The sequence below is a fragment of the Aptenodytes patagonicus genome, chromosome 21, assembly GCF_965638725.1.
Source record: "Aptenodytes patagonicus chromosome 21, bAptPat1.pri.cur, whole genome shotgun sequence".
NCBI lineage: Eukaryota > Metazoa > Chordata > Aves > Sphenisciformes > Spheniscidae > Aptenodytes > Aptenodytes patagonicus.
The window spans coordinates 2,136,166-2,150,332 of NC_134969.1; the positions used below are offsets into that span (position 1 = coordinate 2,136,166).

The 14,167-nt window shown below is 40.5% G+C and overlaps 1 protein-coding gene across 1 annotated transcript in view; it reads left to right on the plus strand.

Moving 5' to 3' along the window:
- CSMD2 (CUB and Sushi multiple domains 2) overlaps nt 1-14,167 on the plus strand; it is a 309,987-nt gene that overhangs the window by 25,818 nt on the left and 270,002 nt on the right. The window contains exon 2 of the mRNA XM_076357104.1: nt 2,913-3,129. Within this exon, the coding sequence (XP_076213219.1) occupies nt 2,913-3,129 (217 nt within the window). The remainder of the gene's footprint in view (nt 1-2,912; nt 3,130-14,167) is intronic.

Genomic DNA, 14,167 nt, shown 5'->3' on the forward strand with positions numbered 1-14,167 from the left:
GCTGATTTTTTCCAGCAGTGTCCGATATAAATGAAGTTCCCTACTATTACAGTAGATGAAGAATATATTGCTTTGCAGATTGTCAGCTTTTGAAAAACTAGTTTTTGTTTGCAATAAGCGATTTTCTTCTAGCTGTGTCCAAAGCACACCTTGGTCAGAATCACGAACACACAAATATTTCAGTAGATTGGATTTGATATGTCATAAATGTGTGTCCTGTTTTTCTATTACGTATTTGTTTTTCTTCAGCTAGATTTAAGATTCTGTACGTTTTACTGGCCTTTGTTCTTTGTTTTAATTGCTGATTATGCAAGGACAGCATAAATTTATATTGATCTTAAAGCTTGTTGCCTTTCATATGACTTTGGAAGCATTTGGAACAATGCCTCTCTGACCTTGAATTTATTTTCTGAACTTCATGCAACATCAGTAGCTTTTATACGATTGGGAAATGGAGAGATACAGCCTCTTTAATTTCCCAATTTCCTTAAATTATTCTGACGACATTTACTTATGATTAAAATAAAAAAATGTGCAGTAGAGACACGATTCCGTATCCCCACATTGCCTATTGAGTACCAGTCTGGTTGAAGAAAAGCAGATGTGACTAAATTTTGGAGAACTGAAGCTCATAGATCTTTGGCAATCTCCAAGTTATTAAACCAAACCAGGCCCAATTTTACTGCTCTGTGATAATGGTAATATTGCCAGTCCCGTGCAGCTTTTTGGCACCAAGTTAATGCATCCTTTCAGTGAACTCTACAAATAAATGGAGCTGAAGTGGAGGAGGGAGGTAGATCTCACTCTTGTATGTATAACGTATTGACAAAATGCACTGGGAGAGGCAGATGCCAGGTGCTACAGAAATGCAAAGTAATCTGCCTTTGTTAATGAGTTATGTGCCTAGCTCAGTTTTAGTCCCCGGTGGATTATGGGGCTGTCCTAACTCTCATTGGTATAATAAACATGCTAGAAAAAGATTCCCTGGATAGTAAATATGATTGACCGTTTTAGATTCATAAAGGTGTGAACTTCATCTTGCAGAGAGAAGTTCCACTAAGCATTTTTGCACCAAAGTAGGTCAATCTAATTATAATTGGCTTTAATGAGCACTACTCTGCAGTTCTTTACCTGTAGCTGGTTGGCACTCAGAAGTGCAAATGCCATTGCTGCCTTTGAAAAAAGCAATGAGAAATCAAAGAAGTAATTTCTAATCTAATTCATTTCAACTTGAAAGCCTCGGTTATCTACATAAGCAGGGCTAAACAATCCAGCATCAGTAAGAAAAGCCAGAGCAAATGCAGGCAGCAGTGATCAGCAGCTCTGCTGGCCATAGGATAAAGGTGAAATTCTGCTTTCGGTCTCACAACAGTTGCCTTGCAAACTGTCCAGAGCTTCGCTTTGGTGTGGAGGAGTTAATTCCATTAAAGCCAGTAGAAGTTATACCAGTTTGGAGTGACATTCGAGTAAAGCAGCAGTGAAGAGAGGAAAATGCTAAGGAGAATTTATTTGGGTTGTTCTCAAAACATATTTATGTACCTGTTTCCCCAGAGAGAAGAAAACCTCATATATCCAGAAATTGTATATCATGGCAGTTGATCTTTATCTTTGGGATGGAGTGTTCACAGGTACTGCTTTGGGGAAGGAAAGTGGATTTGAGGGAGGTGTTAAGTATTTAGCTGGTGGGTGCAGGACTAGGCTTTTGTTCTCAGAAGATGTAGCTCTACAGCAGCTCCTTAGTAAATGTCTTCCAATCAGTATTCCTATGTGTTGAGCCTGCATGAGAAGCTGAAACCTTTCAGAACTGGGTGAGAAAACGAAGCAGCCTGAGAAGACTGGGTCTAGCCAACGATTTCTTTCCTATGTACCCCCATCAGGTCTAATAGGGGTATGTAGTGTTACTGGTGATGGCAGCTCTTGGCTCTGGGCCAGAGTCCCTATTGCTTTGCAGTGGTACAGTTGCCAGTTTGGGGTACGCAGACCCGAGACCGAGTGGGAACATGCCTTTTCCTTACGGCAGCCTGCATAGAAAGGCCATGTATAAAACTCATCAGCTCTTCTCCCTTCTAGGGGGTAGTTTCAGGCTAGTGAGCAATGTTTACCTGAAAGAATGTGGATGGGGAAAAAAGAACTGCTATTCTAAGAAGTTGCAAAGATTTGGGGTTTTTCTTTGTTTTTTATTCCAAATAACTATTCAAGAATGGGTTCGTTGAAGTATTTGAACTGTGTCCTGCTCTTTCTGGAGTCGGGACAACTTTAATTGCTGATCTTTTGCCATTCAGTTTTCATGCAGTCTTGTCCAGACGGACTACTCATTTGGTGACTCAGTTCCTCATTATGCATTATGTCCATTACAGTTTTTGGCCTTTCAAGGTGAGGGGTGGTCTGTCTCTTTGTCTGCATAGTTGAGCCCTGATTTTCTCTCTTATTCAAGTGTAACTAAAGGTAAAAGAGACGGTCAGCTTTGGCAATGTCATTCTGATTTGTTGTGGCCCCTGAACCCCTCATGCTCGAGGTACCCAGCACAGCAAGGCACACTTGAAACGTGTTAAATCCCTAAATGCACAGTGTATAATGAAGAGTATATTGGACTTTGTCGTGGGTTGTGAAAGGATGTCTGAGTAAGCATCTGTTTCCCAGTTACAGTCAGCAGCTGCTGTAATCCAGCTGTTATTAGCCCATTATGTTAACAGCTAGAGGGAGCAGTGCCCAAGAGATGGGTATCTGGGGTCCAGGTTCCTGCAGGGAGGACAAAGATGCATCTTTAGATTTTACATTTATCTGTTCCCTGGGACCATGAACTGTAAAAGAAATTTAGTGGAAAGAATTCTGTATGATTTGTTTTGATGGTGAAGATATTAAATGTGTATCCTACACCATTTGACTTGTTCTTTTGTCTTTTGTCTTGCCAGCCCAGAACTGCAGTCACGTTTTGCAGGGTCCAAATGGGACAATACAGAGTCCAGGCTTTCCCTATGGATATCCAAATTATGCAAACTGCACGTGGACAATCACTGCTGAGGAGCAGAACAGGATACAGCTTGTTTTCCAGTCCTTTGCATTAGAGGAAGATTTTGACGTGTTATCTATCTACGATGGACTGCCTCAGCAGGGGAATCTGAGAACAAGGTACATTGTTCATAACAGTGATGTTTATAAACATGTTCCCATTTCTGCCACTGGGATTAAATCTAGGTTGGAGGTTTATGCTGCAATAAACTGGGAGTACTTCATGAGCAGTTCATATAGTTGTTTTGATTTCTTATCTCTGATAAGATTTGAACTGTTACTCTGAATGCCTGACAGTAATGATTTATCAAGAGTCATTCTAGACATCCGGAGAAGTTAATTAGAAAATAGAGCAAGAGGAAAGCAGATCTAATGTGCAGAGGAGCTTCCCTCAATCCAAAAGAGATTCTCTGAGTGGGAGGATGGATAATGGGTTTCAGTTTATAGCTCTGCTAAACGCTTTGTGGGTGCATTTGGGCGATTCCCTACCTTGCAGTCTTGTTCACCAGCTGGACAGGGGTGATATTCTCTCATGTCTGACTAAACTGTTGGATCTTTAGGGGTAAGGAGTTATCAAGTAATATAGTTTAGTATGAAGACTCTCCATGGATTCTTATCTCAGACTTTCAGGTACCATCCTGGTATTAATAAAAAGTTAAATGAGAGGCTGACTTGGGGGGGGGGGGGGAAGTATTGCTGTGGTAGCGAATGTTATATGACATGTCAGACTTCTGCGTTTGAAGGAGTCATGATCTCAGACCTCCAGATCTGAGGCATAGATGAAATCAGCTCGGTGACTTGTGACATGATTGTTGTTGTCTGATGTGGTGTCTGGTTGTAGCTTAAGTCTGACAGTAATATATTCAAAAAGTAATAGAAACAGTGGCAGCATCCAGTGTTAGAATCCCTAGTAAGAATGTTGTAGTCATGGACAGTCCTGGAAATTAATTTTACTTCAAACCACTTCAGTTTAGGACAGATCCATTGACCTCAGCGTCTTGTCTAACCCAACTGGAAAATCTGAGTTAAAGAAACACTGGTGAAAATCAGCTCTTTATGTAGATGATTTCAGTTATGCAAATAAATCATATCTTCATCTTGTGCTTAAGAATCATCTTAATTATGGGACCTCATCATTTAATCAGAAGGTAGCATAGTGTTTTGCTTTGGGTATTACGTAAAGGATGCCTACATCTGGTATAAAATCCCGCTCAGGAAACTTTGTATGGTGACTAGTCAATGCTGCTCTTGCCCTGAGAAGCCCCCTGGCAAACTGCTCTGCTCATCAGCAGTGTCAGATGTTTCCTTTTGCCCTCTAGATGTCGGTGGGAGGTTCTGCTAAAAAAGCAAAACCCATGAATGAAATTAATTCAGAAGTAGGGTCATGGTGGAGTAAATTAGTAAGACACTGTAGATGAGTTGCATCCAGGTATTGCTCTGAGCTACTCATAAGCATGATATGATTATAGATGGAAGTAACAGGAAGGGCATGTTCTTACAGTTGACCAGTACAACAAAACAGATACAGCTTGGATACTGTCCTGATAATTTGTAGCCCTGCATTGGGGGAAGGTGAGGAGACAAATAAGGTCCCTCCTCTGCATCACTGGTGAACTTCATGTGTAACTTGGGTAGGTAAGTGTAAGTTGTGGGATGAAACCAGGAGCACAAAGCAATGTGAGAATGTTTCATCTCTAATGAGGAGATAAGGTGTTCAGGAAATGGTGTGTATTTAGTACAATGGAGGAGAGTGAAATAAAGGGGGGTGGAGGTATTGAGGAGGCTTTCTAGAGGTCTGAAAGCACTTATAGAGGACTTAAAGTGAGATATGGACTCTTGCATGATGGACACTTGCATTCTTCCTCTGGACATTTCTAGATTAGTGACTTCAAAACCTGGAACTTGTTCCTCTGTGCTGTTTGGTGTCTCACTTCTTTGTTCAGCTAATATTTTTTTTTGTACATCAATCTCACCTCATTGAACTCTGTAGCTGTTGCCCAACTTTTTTTTCCTTCTTTCTCCCTTTTTTCCAGTGGCTATCAATTTTGTTTTTTCTTAAGACTGCTTTCCAAATGTACTCAATTCATCATCGAAGTGCAGCACTTGAAGATGGATGACCATGCGTCATTCATCAAAGCTCATGCTACCAGGAGGCAGGACAAAATAAGCTGTAAGCAAGTGTAAGAGAAGGAAAAAAAGCATTCTTCTATAGAGAAGGTAACTGTTTTGTTCAGTGTGTTCAAGGCTGATCAACAAAACGGTTAACAGAGGGGAACTGTATCTCTTTGCTTCTCCTGCTCTTGAGCTTATGTTGTTGAGCATCACTGATGTATTTCAGTAGGTCATGCCTGCTTGATTGGGAGAAGAGAATGATCTTGGTGTTGATGATGTTTTCTGCTGCTGAGGGATGGAGAACAGTTAGTTGTGCCAATACCCTGCTGTTCCATTTAAGCCATATATTCCCAAGAGGTTCCTTGGCCTGCTGTGTCAGTGTCATGTCTATGTGCATTTCTGAGAAGGGGTTAATAATTGTGTTCATCGTGTGCTGGCAAACACCCTGTTGTCTTGCAATTTAATGTGGTGTGAAAGTTCCCTAATAGAATAAGAGCAGACTTAATCCAATGAGACATTTGCTAATAAACTGCTTTACTGTATATTAGGGAATTTGTGTCGTGCATTTGTGACGAGTATGTGAATATTAAATGCGTTTCAGTGTCTTAATTTAGACATCCAGGGCTGTTGTCATCTTTCAGTGCCATGACTTTGCTTTGTTTGCTAAAATCGGAGCTTGTTTCTGAGTCCTTGCTCCTTCAGCTTCTCTCAAATAATTTGGTTTTTTCCCAACATCATACACTGGCTTTCAGCAGGCACCACTGTAATGGAATCTTCTTTGAAACCTGAGAACAGTGGTGGCTGTAGATTTGTCTCTCCCTTGACTTGAGTAGGAGAGCTACTCACGAGCTCAGATGAGACTTGTACTTCCCTTTGGTGCCTAAAGGTGACTTTTCCTTCTCTTAAGCAGTGTTTGTGCTCATTGCACCAGACCAAACTCTCCTTCAAGTTCCTAACTATTCTGAACTGCCAGTGGGATCAGAGGGGATGCATGTGGAGACCTGATCTAAAAAAATGCAGTTACTCAAGAATAGTCTCTCTGCAAATTCCCATTGTGCTTTGCTGATTGTGTCATTGTTAAGAGAATGTTCCAATCAGGTTAGTTTCCTGATTGGTTTCCCACTGTGCTGGGCTTAGAAGCTCAGCAGACACCTGACTAAAATTTGAATATTTGGAGTTATTTATGGATCTAAGATTGCTACGGGATTTGGGAGACTCCTTGCACCTTCTTGTGTCAGACTGTTATTATGTGACATAACCAGCCAGTAGTTAACAAGAAAGCCATGTGACATCTTCAAACTTTTTCATCTGCTGCTGATAATTTGCAGGACGCTTTTAATGTGAGAATCTTAAATTAGTTGCTAATTTCCTTATTTGAAGTTTCAGACTTGCAATCAGATCCAGGGAAAATATATTTACAATATATCTGGTAAGTCAGTCATTTCAGATACCTAATTCTGTTTTCTTGAAGGGAGCCATTGAATTTACACTCAAAATAGGACTGGTGAATTTAGAAAATCAGATTTGTTTTTTTCCTTCCAAAGATGTTTAAAAGTACTTTGGAAAGCCCAAGGGACAGAAGATGCAGTATTTATTACCAGGAGGGACTGCTCACTTGCATACGCGCTGAACAATGCTGGGGTAACTTTTTATGATCTTACAACCTGTGAGCTTTCCTTCCCATGTGATGCGGGTAGGTAATTGCATTGTCTTCTGGTCTACCTTTCCTGTTCAAAGGAAATGTTTCTATGATACTGAATTTACTTGGCTAAGAAAATGTTTGTTTGAGCCAGTGTATCAAGAAAAATAAGTCTTTATTATAGCCAGAACCTCAGTAGTGCAGTTTGCATTTCCACAGAGCTTACTAGGAGGTGTATATTTACACAGCTGTGAGGAACTGTCCCATTCTGATGTCTACAGAGTGTGTATGGTTAGAGAAAATGTTTGCAAATCATTACTGCAATAGCTTCATACTTAAAGCAAAGAAGAAATCTATACTGCCTTTAGCTCCCTGGCACTGTGAATAACTTATCTTCTAACTCACGTCTCAACATTATGCAGTGTCTTCTGTTAAAGTTGCTGTTGCTTATTAGAGATGCTCATCCTTCCTCCCTGACAAATAACTGAAGAGTTAAGAGGAAGATTGCCATCGGTATGCTGTGTATGCAGTTAAGAACCATATGATCTCTCTGGCCATATTTAATTGATGGAAAGATTAAGTATTTTGTTTGAACTTAAAATTATGTGATACTAGTGATTAAGAGTTGAATTATCTACTGGGGTGACCTATTTGCAGATACAACAGGAATACCTGTATCTTGCCTGTTTCTCCTTGATAACCTTTTAATTACTCTTTGAAAAATTGGACTGGGTGACTTGTACTTAATTACCAATCAAGAGAACAAAGCTTTTCATCTTAAACAATGGAAGGGAGGAGGAGAGGAGGAGACAAAGGGAACAGGCAAGGAGAGAATTCCCCCCATGTGCCATATGCTCTCACTTGCAGAGATGCAAACCTGGGTTAAAATAACATTCTGGGGTTCTGGCTTCAGAGGTACTGGATTTTCTGGAGTTCAATGCTGTTAAAGAAATTCCTGGAGAAACAGCGTTTGCCATCTGGTAATAGGCAGAACTTATATTAGGATTTTGTGTGGAGTCACCTTTGGTCCTGTGACGTATTCCTTTGTAGCTACCTCGTATCTCCAAGGTGACTACGGTTCTTTTTACTAAGGATAAAGATAAATAAAATGGAGGGTCAGCTAAATCCTCTTGTCATCTTTAGTGAACTTCAGAATCCTACCTCCCTTTTCTCCTTAGTCTTTTGTTGCTTCACATTAACTCCATGGGGAAAAGAAAAACCCACAACAAAAACCCACTTAAATTTGTTTTCTGCTTTGTAGAATAAAATATGCTTTTTGTTTCCCCTGAGAAGATATTTGTTTGAGCTGCTCCAGCGACATTAGGGCCTTTTGCCAATGGCCCTGTTTTGTTCTGAGGAAGTGCTGAATATTTAAACTTCGTCTGTGAGATAATTGATGGAACTAGATCTGAAAGTCCAGGAAAGCTGATGGAGTTAACGCAACTGCATCTAGGGATGCTCAATTTTTGAGAGGCTGTATTAAATTTTTCCGTATTTATTAGGAGATTGTGCATCAGGATGAGTGATAAAAGCTGATGATTAAATTGGGGTGGGAGCTTTTTCCCTGCCACCATGCTGAATACAGCAGGCTTGGGAGGAGGCCTGACTCTGATCTTTCTGCAGCCTGTTGAGCAGATGGAGAGGTGAGGTGATTGAGTAGCTTTGGCCCTGGTTTCAGGGTTAAAGGATCTGCTCTCTCACAACACTGCTTGTCCTGTACGAACACAATTTGTCTGCAGCAAGGCCTGCCATTGCATTGTGGCCTGTACCATATTTGGTGAAATAGAATCTTGTTGAAAATGGGAGCCTTTTATTCATGGCCACTGGATAAAATACTAATTGGGGAAGTAGTTTGCTGGCTGTTGTTCTGCATTTTGTCTGTTGGACTATAGATTTTTTTTTTTCCAGGAATGGCTCTCCCGGCTGTGTTTAGTACAGGGGGTTGTTTGGGCCTTAAGGTGTTGCTGTTACTCAAATAATATTTTGTTTTCAGAGTTGTCTTTGTTTTCCCTCTAAACTGCTGATTTAACCATGTTTACAAGTAAAATCTACTAGCAAACCTTGACAATGACTCTTGCTTTGTATTAAGGTATGCTAAGTGTATCAAGTGTAGAAAGATTTTCTGTAATTGGACAACATCTAATAGATTTTAATTAAAACTCTGCACTGGAACTGTCTGCTTTTGATAGATCTGTGAGCGCTGAATGCCACTAGTAATTGAGGTAGGTTTTAAACGGGTGGATTTAAGTAGTATGTGGAAATTCTGGGAAGGATCATGGTGTCCTTAGTCTTCTGTGCCCAAGTTGATGCAACTCATGAAAGCCTCCTGTTCCTTTGATGTTGAGCTATGGGAGAGAAGGAAGGGGAAATGCCCATGAAGTGCCCTGCTGTAGGATGCTGCTGCTGTGTTTGCTGGCCACTGAAATCCAATGTGCAGTGCACGGAGACAGGAGTTTTATTGGACTCTACTGTTAACCTCTTGTTGCATAATGTATTACACTTCCCTCCTCAGCTTTTCCTCTTGCAGTTTATCTGCATTGTCTGACAACACAGGGCTTTGCTCTTGATAATATGAAGTAATTACTGAAGCCCAGGATCATGTGTTCTTCTCTAGATCCCTCTAGCTGATGTTTGGTTTTAATTCAGGTGGACTCTTAATACAGTGTCTGCAAGCCTTTTAGACAACAGAAGTAGAGTATTGTGAAGTCTGAATGTGATCTGACATATGATCACTGTAGACCCTGCAGAACCCACACCTACAGTGTTCCAGGTAAATTACATCTGCATGGTGAGATCTCTAACAGCTTCCATGGAGTTGCTTCTTTTCCTTAGCAAAGATGGCTAATGATGAAGACAACAGCTGCCCGGTGCTCTACTAATAACTGTTCTATACAGAGAAAGTTTATAATCTTTTTATGCATGTATGTATGTGGTGTTTAAAGTGATAGTCACAGACGCTTCTAGTCATCTCGAGTCGTTTATTTTAGACAGAGCTGCTTTTATTCTTTTAGCAGGAGTGGCAATCTACAGAACTAGTGGGTGAGCTTTTGGGGTCAGAGCAAGTGAGATTAGATTTTTTTTTTAACAGTGGAGGGAGAGAAATTGAACTAACCCATAGCCCTTGCATGGTGCTTCTCATCTTTAGATTACAGTGCTTTGAGAAGGAACAAGTCTACTGTATTCTCGTAGAAGGGAGGAAGCGGCACAGGGAAGTTCGGTGAGTTGCCTTAGGCAGCACAGTGAGTTATTAGCTGTTAGCTATTAGTTATTGAACTCGGGCTGCCCAATTGCTGTGTTACTGCAGAACTGTATGATGAGAAGGTGACTACAGTCTGATCCTACTTGCATAAGAACCTGTACAAAAAGTCTCTCAACTTTATTAGTACAGAATCAGGTCTTCAAAAATAATTTCACTTTTAGTCAATAGATATTGACATCCGTTAGCATCAAGACGGCCACTTTCTTCACTGATAATTAGTGTCGGTCTCCCATGAAGAGGATGCCGTGAGCAATGCAGCAAAGCGATGGATGTGCAGGGGTGGTGATAAAAGCGGCACTGGCAGAGCACTGAGGTGTGCTGGTGATCCCTCCAGCACAGAAGTCGGATGTATGTCTTAGTCCTGTTCTGAGCCCAGCAGCTGCTCTGCTCAGTGGCATTGGGCAAATTACTTCTCTCAAGTTTTCCCATCTGTAAAATGACATAATGTTTTATTTTCGCAAGGTAAATTTGTAAAATGCTTAAAAGCCCCCAGTGGGAGGGTCTGTATGCTAGGGTGGGGAAGGAGAATCGAAGTACAAAACAGATAAAGTTCACAGCTATGCCTTTTAATCTATTTTCCTTGAAGGGAGGAAAAATGTATGCACTTTCATGCTATCTTTTGAATGCAGTGAATCTTTAGGTCAAGAAGTTTTTGTATCTGTAAAGTCTGACCCTGAGAGTTTCTCAGGCAAAGCACCTCTTTAGACAGTGTATATTTCCCTTTTATCAGAATTAATGAAAGTCTGCAGGAGATGATACGATCTTATGAGATCATTGAAGATACAGTGAAATTGTGGAGTGCTGGTATTTGCAGTTGCAAACAGAAAATTGACAAATCTTCAGTGCAGGGTGACTCTAATTCATTATGCTCCTGTTGGGTGGCAGAGGGTGGCCCGGCTCCTTTTAGACTACTCAGGCTTGGATTTTGGTGTGCTGCAAGAGCAACTGCTGAAGTCTGGTCCTTTTTCTTAATAAAGAATGTAATTGACTGTTTGCAATTTTGTAGCTGTTTGGAAAACATAAAGGCTTCTGCTGTCCAAAGATGCAGTAATTGTCCTTATATCTCTCATGATTTTTTTTATAATATTTAGGCTTACAGCTGATTAGAGCTGCTATACTGGAATAAAAGGTTTAGGAAGGAGATAAATATTTTCATTTGAACTGTTTGATAGCTTATGATGTCACTGATCTGTGTGTATATTGATGTGTGAAATTCTGTGGTTCTAGCATTTTTATATAACATTTTTTTAGCTATTGAAATTGGGCCCTTTAGCTACCCAGGTGCATGGCAAGACATCCTCTCACTTGAGTTGTTCCCAGTTGTGGCAAAGGAGGAGCATGGAAACAGAAAAGTGACTAGCACCAGGGCAAGCAGTACCTCTGGTGCTGCTGGATTCCAACCCAGGGCTTTTTACCTCTGGTGCTTTGTGCATTACTGGGCTCTCCTGCTGAACGTTAGCAGTTAGCAACATTTTTCTCCCATTTCTGCTCAATATTCAGCATTCGCACAAGGTGCAAGTGAATAAAGAATTAGATATGACATGAATCAATATTAGTCTTTTTGGATAAGTCTTCATTGGTGGGAACAATGGGATTTGTTTCACTTTTTTCATCATACAACATATTTTCTAAAAATCAAATTTCTTATTAACCTACTTTTTTTGACTGCACTGGCTATGGAGGACAACTTGCATTGTTTTTGTTCCATTTGGGCGCTTTTTTTAATTCTTTCTATAAAGTGAATTTCTACTGTTTCCTTCTCATCTGTTGCCAAAAAATTTTGTTTTATTATGTGCTGTTATAAATTAAAATCTTAAGGAATTAGCGTAGGCACACCTATATTGTGGTGGGAAGTGGGACTGCAGTTTGTGGAAATCCCCCAGATGGATCTAAGCTGGCTGTCCCAGGATCATGTAGGCAGAGCAGTGCTTGCCTGATGCTGCGGCTTAATATTCACTTGCGGGAAGTAAGGACTCTCTCAGTGCTGATGACTAAAGTCTAGCTCAAATCCTGATTTTTGTATACATAAAGAATAAAAGGGATGCACAGACTTGGCAGATGAGACCTGGATTCACTCCGCATGTCAGCTTTGGCTCTTTACAGTTGTATAGCTTTAGCTGCTTGAGAATTCAGATAGAGAAAACAGGAGGAACAGGGATGCGTGTGTAGTATGCACATATACTAACAAAGCCATAATTAAAGTTTTTGCTTGATTGTGTCACCTACAACAGCATTTGAAACTAATGGTAGTTTATATCTTATCTTCAGTCCCACAGTACGTGCTTGCCATGAATCTAATGCTTGGTGCCTTTCATCTGGGAATCTCCGTATGTTCTCATTGAGGCTTCTAAGCATCCCTGCACGACTTGTGGGTGGTCAGGCTTGTATGTGGCAGGGACTGGGGTGCAGAAGGAACTCGGGGTTCAGAGGATTGCCTAAAATCTTAGCAGGCTAGTGGCATACCTGAGAGCGTAGCCATGGAGTTGCGACTTCCAGCATTGTGGTTTCAAAAGCTGCCTCCCAGCTGAACAAGCTCGAATGAGTTAAAGTGGCACTTCTGTTCAGAATGCTGCTGGCCTGAGAACTTATATGTTTACTCTGCCTTTCTTGCTTTTAAAGCTGTTTTGAACATTCATGTCTGTTTACATTTAAAGTTCTTCAGGCTGTAGGACACTTTTTGCACAGCATGCAGCAGAAGAGTTAATGTCACTAAAGGGCTGGTGTGAATATTGGGGTATTTGCAACACCTCCAGTATGGTAATGCTTTCTTGTTGTTCACCAGTTGCATTGCATTTAGCAGTAAGCCTTGTGTGATTTGCAGGGGGTTCTGAGACCTTATTTTTCCCATTTAGTGGATTTCACACCCCTGATTTTTTTTTGAGGAAGCCAGAAATAACCTAAAACTGCCAAGTTTTGAATTGACACCGCTGAGCTTCACTTGGTTTATATCCAAACTTGTCTTTGTTTATTCAGAATATCAGCTCAGATTTGCCAAGAGGTTACTAAAATTTGGTGAACTTTTCTGTGAATTGGTGTTCTTCTTTTTTGGTTTGTAATAACAAGTCAGAGAATATAGTTGCCAAATTTTGTCAGAGATCTGCTTGCATCTCACTGCTACCTGAGAAAGTACAGGAAAAATGAGCATGGAAGGGACAGGATAAAAATAATAAAATAAATCCCAAGTCCATGGTCTTCCTACTCTATTGCATTGTATGGAAAATTAAATTTATTGAAATTTGATGCTTAGTACCTGTTCCCAGCTTGAGCCACAAAGGCCTCATATTTGAGATGGCTGTGCTGGCTTTAGGCTCTATGAATAACACTTTTCTAGTGGGAATTGACCCAAACCCCATTTTAAATGAGCGAAGAAATCCATCCAGGCCGGAATTTGAGCCCTGTGACTGTCCCTAGAGACTGTGTTAGTTAATGAAGCCTTTGTCAGTGTCAGAGGTAAGCAAAGGACTCTTGTGGCTTGATGAATTATACTTGGCTTGGAGAAGGGAAGAAAGTGCAGTTGATTCCTAAGTCCTGCTGGCACATGGGGTTTTGATTGTATGATGTTAAATTGAGAACTGTTTGCAAAGTGCTAGATTAACTTTCTGGAAAAAAAGTAGGTGTAGTATATGTCATCATGAGTGAGTTTAAGGGACAGAGAAAGCTTTTTTTTCCTTAATGCTTGTTACTGTCTTGATAAGAAAAATATTTAGTAATGCATGTCAGAGCCAATGGATTATATTAGTTTAGAAGCAACGTAATTATCATCCAGCTCAGCGGAGGGGATGGTTGGAAAGTAGCATGGAGTAAAATGGGACATGTGGTGTTGGTTGGCAGCAAAGTAGCTTGGAGTTGCTTGGTGAAATATGAACAGAGAATACACAAGGAGTTGCTGCTTGCAACATGCCTCTGAAGATACTTGTTCAGGATCTGTTTGTAGCTTGACTCAAATAAAAGCAGCTTGGTTTTGAGCATAAATCATTCCAACAAGTTGAATAAATCCAAATATGAACTGATACTGGTTTTCTTATGTCATTACAGTATCCTTTTAGGCTGGCTGAGACTTTTTTGGTCCAGAGCATCATTTCAGCCTTACAGGCATCAAAATTAAAGGACAACTGTCTAAGTAACACCAGTGAGTTCTGCCTTGCAGA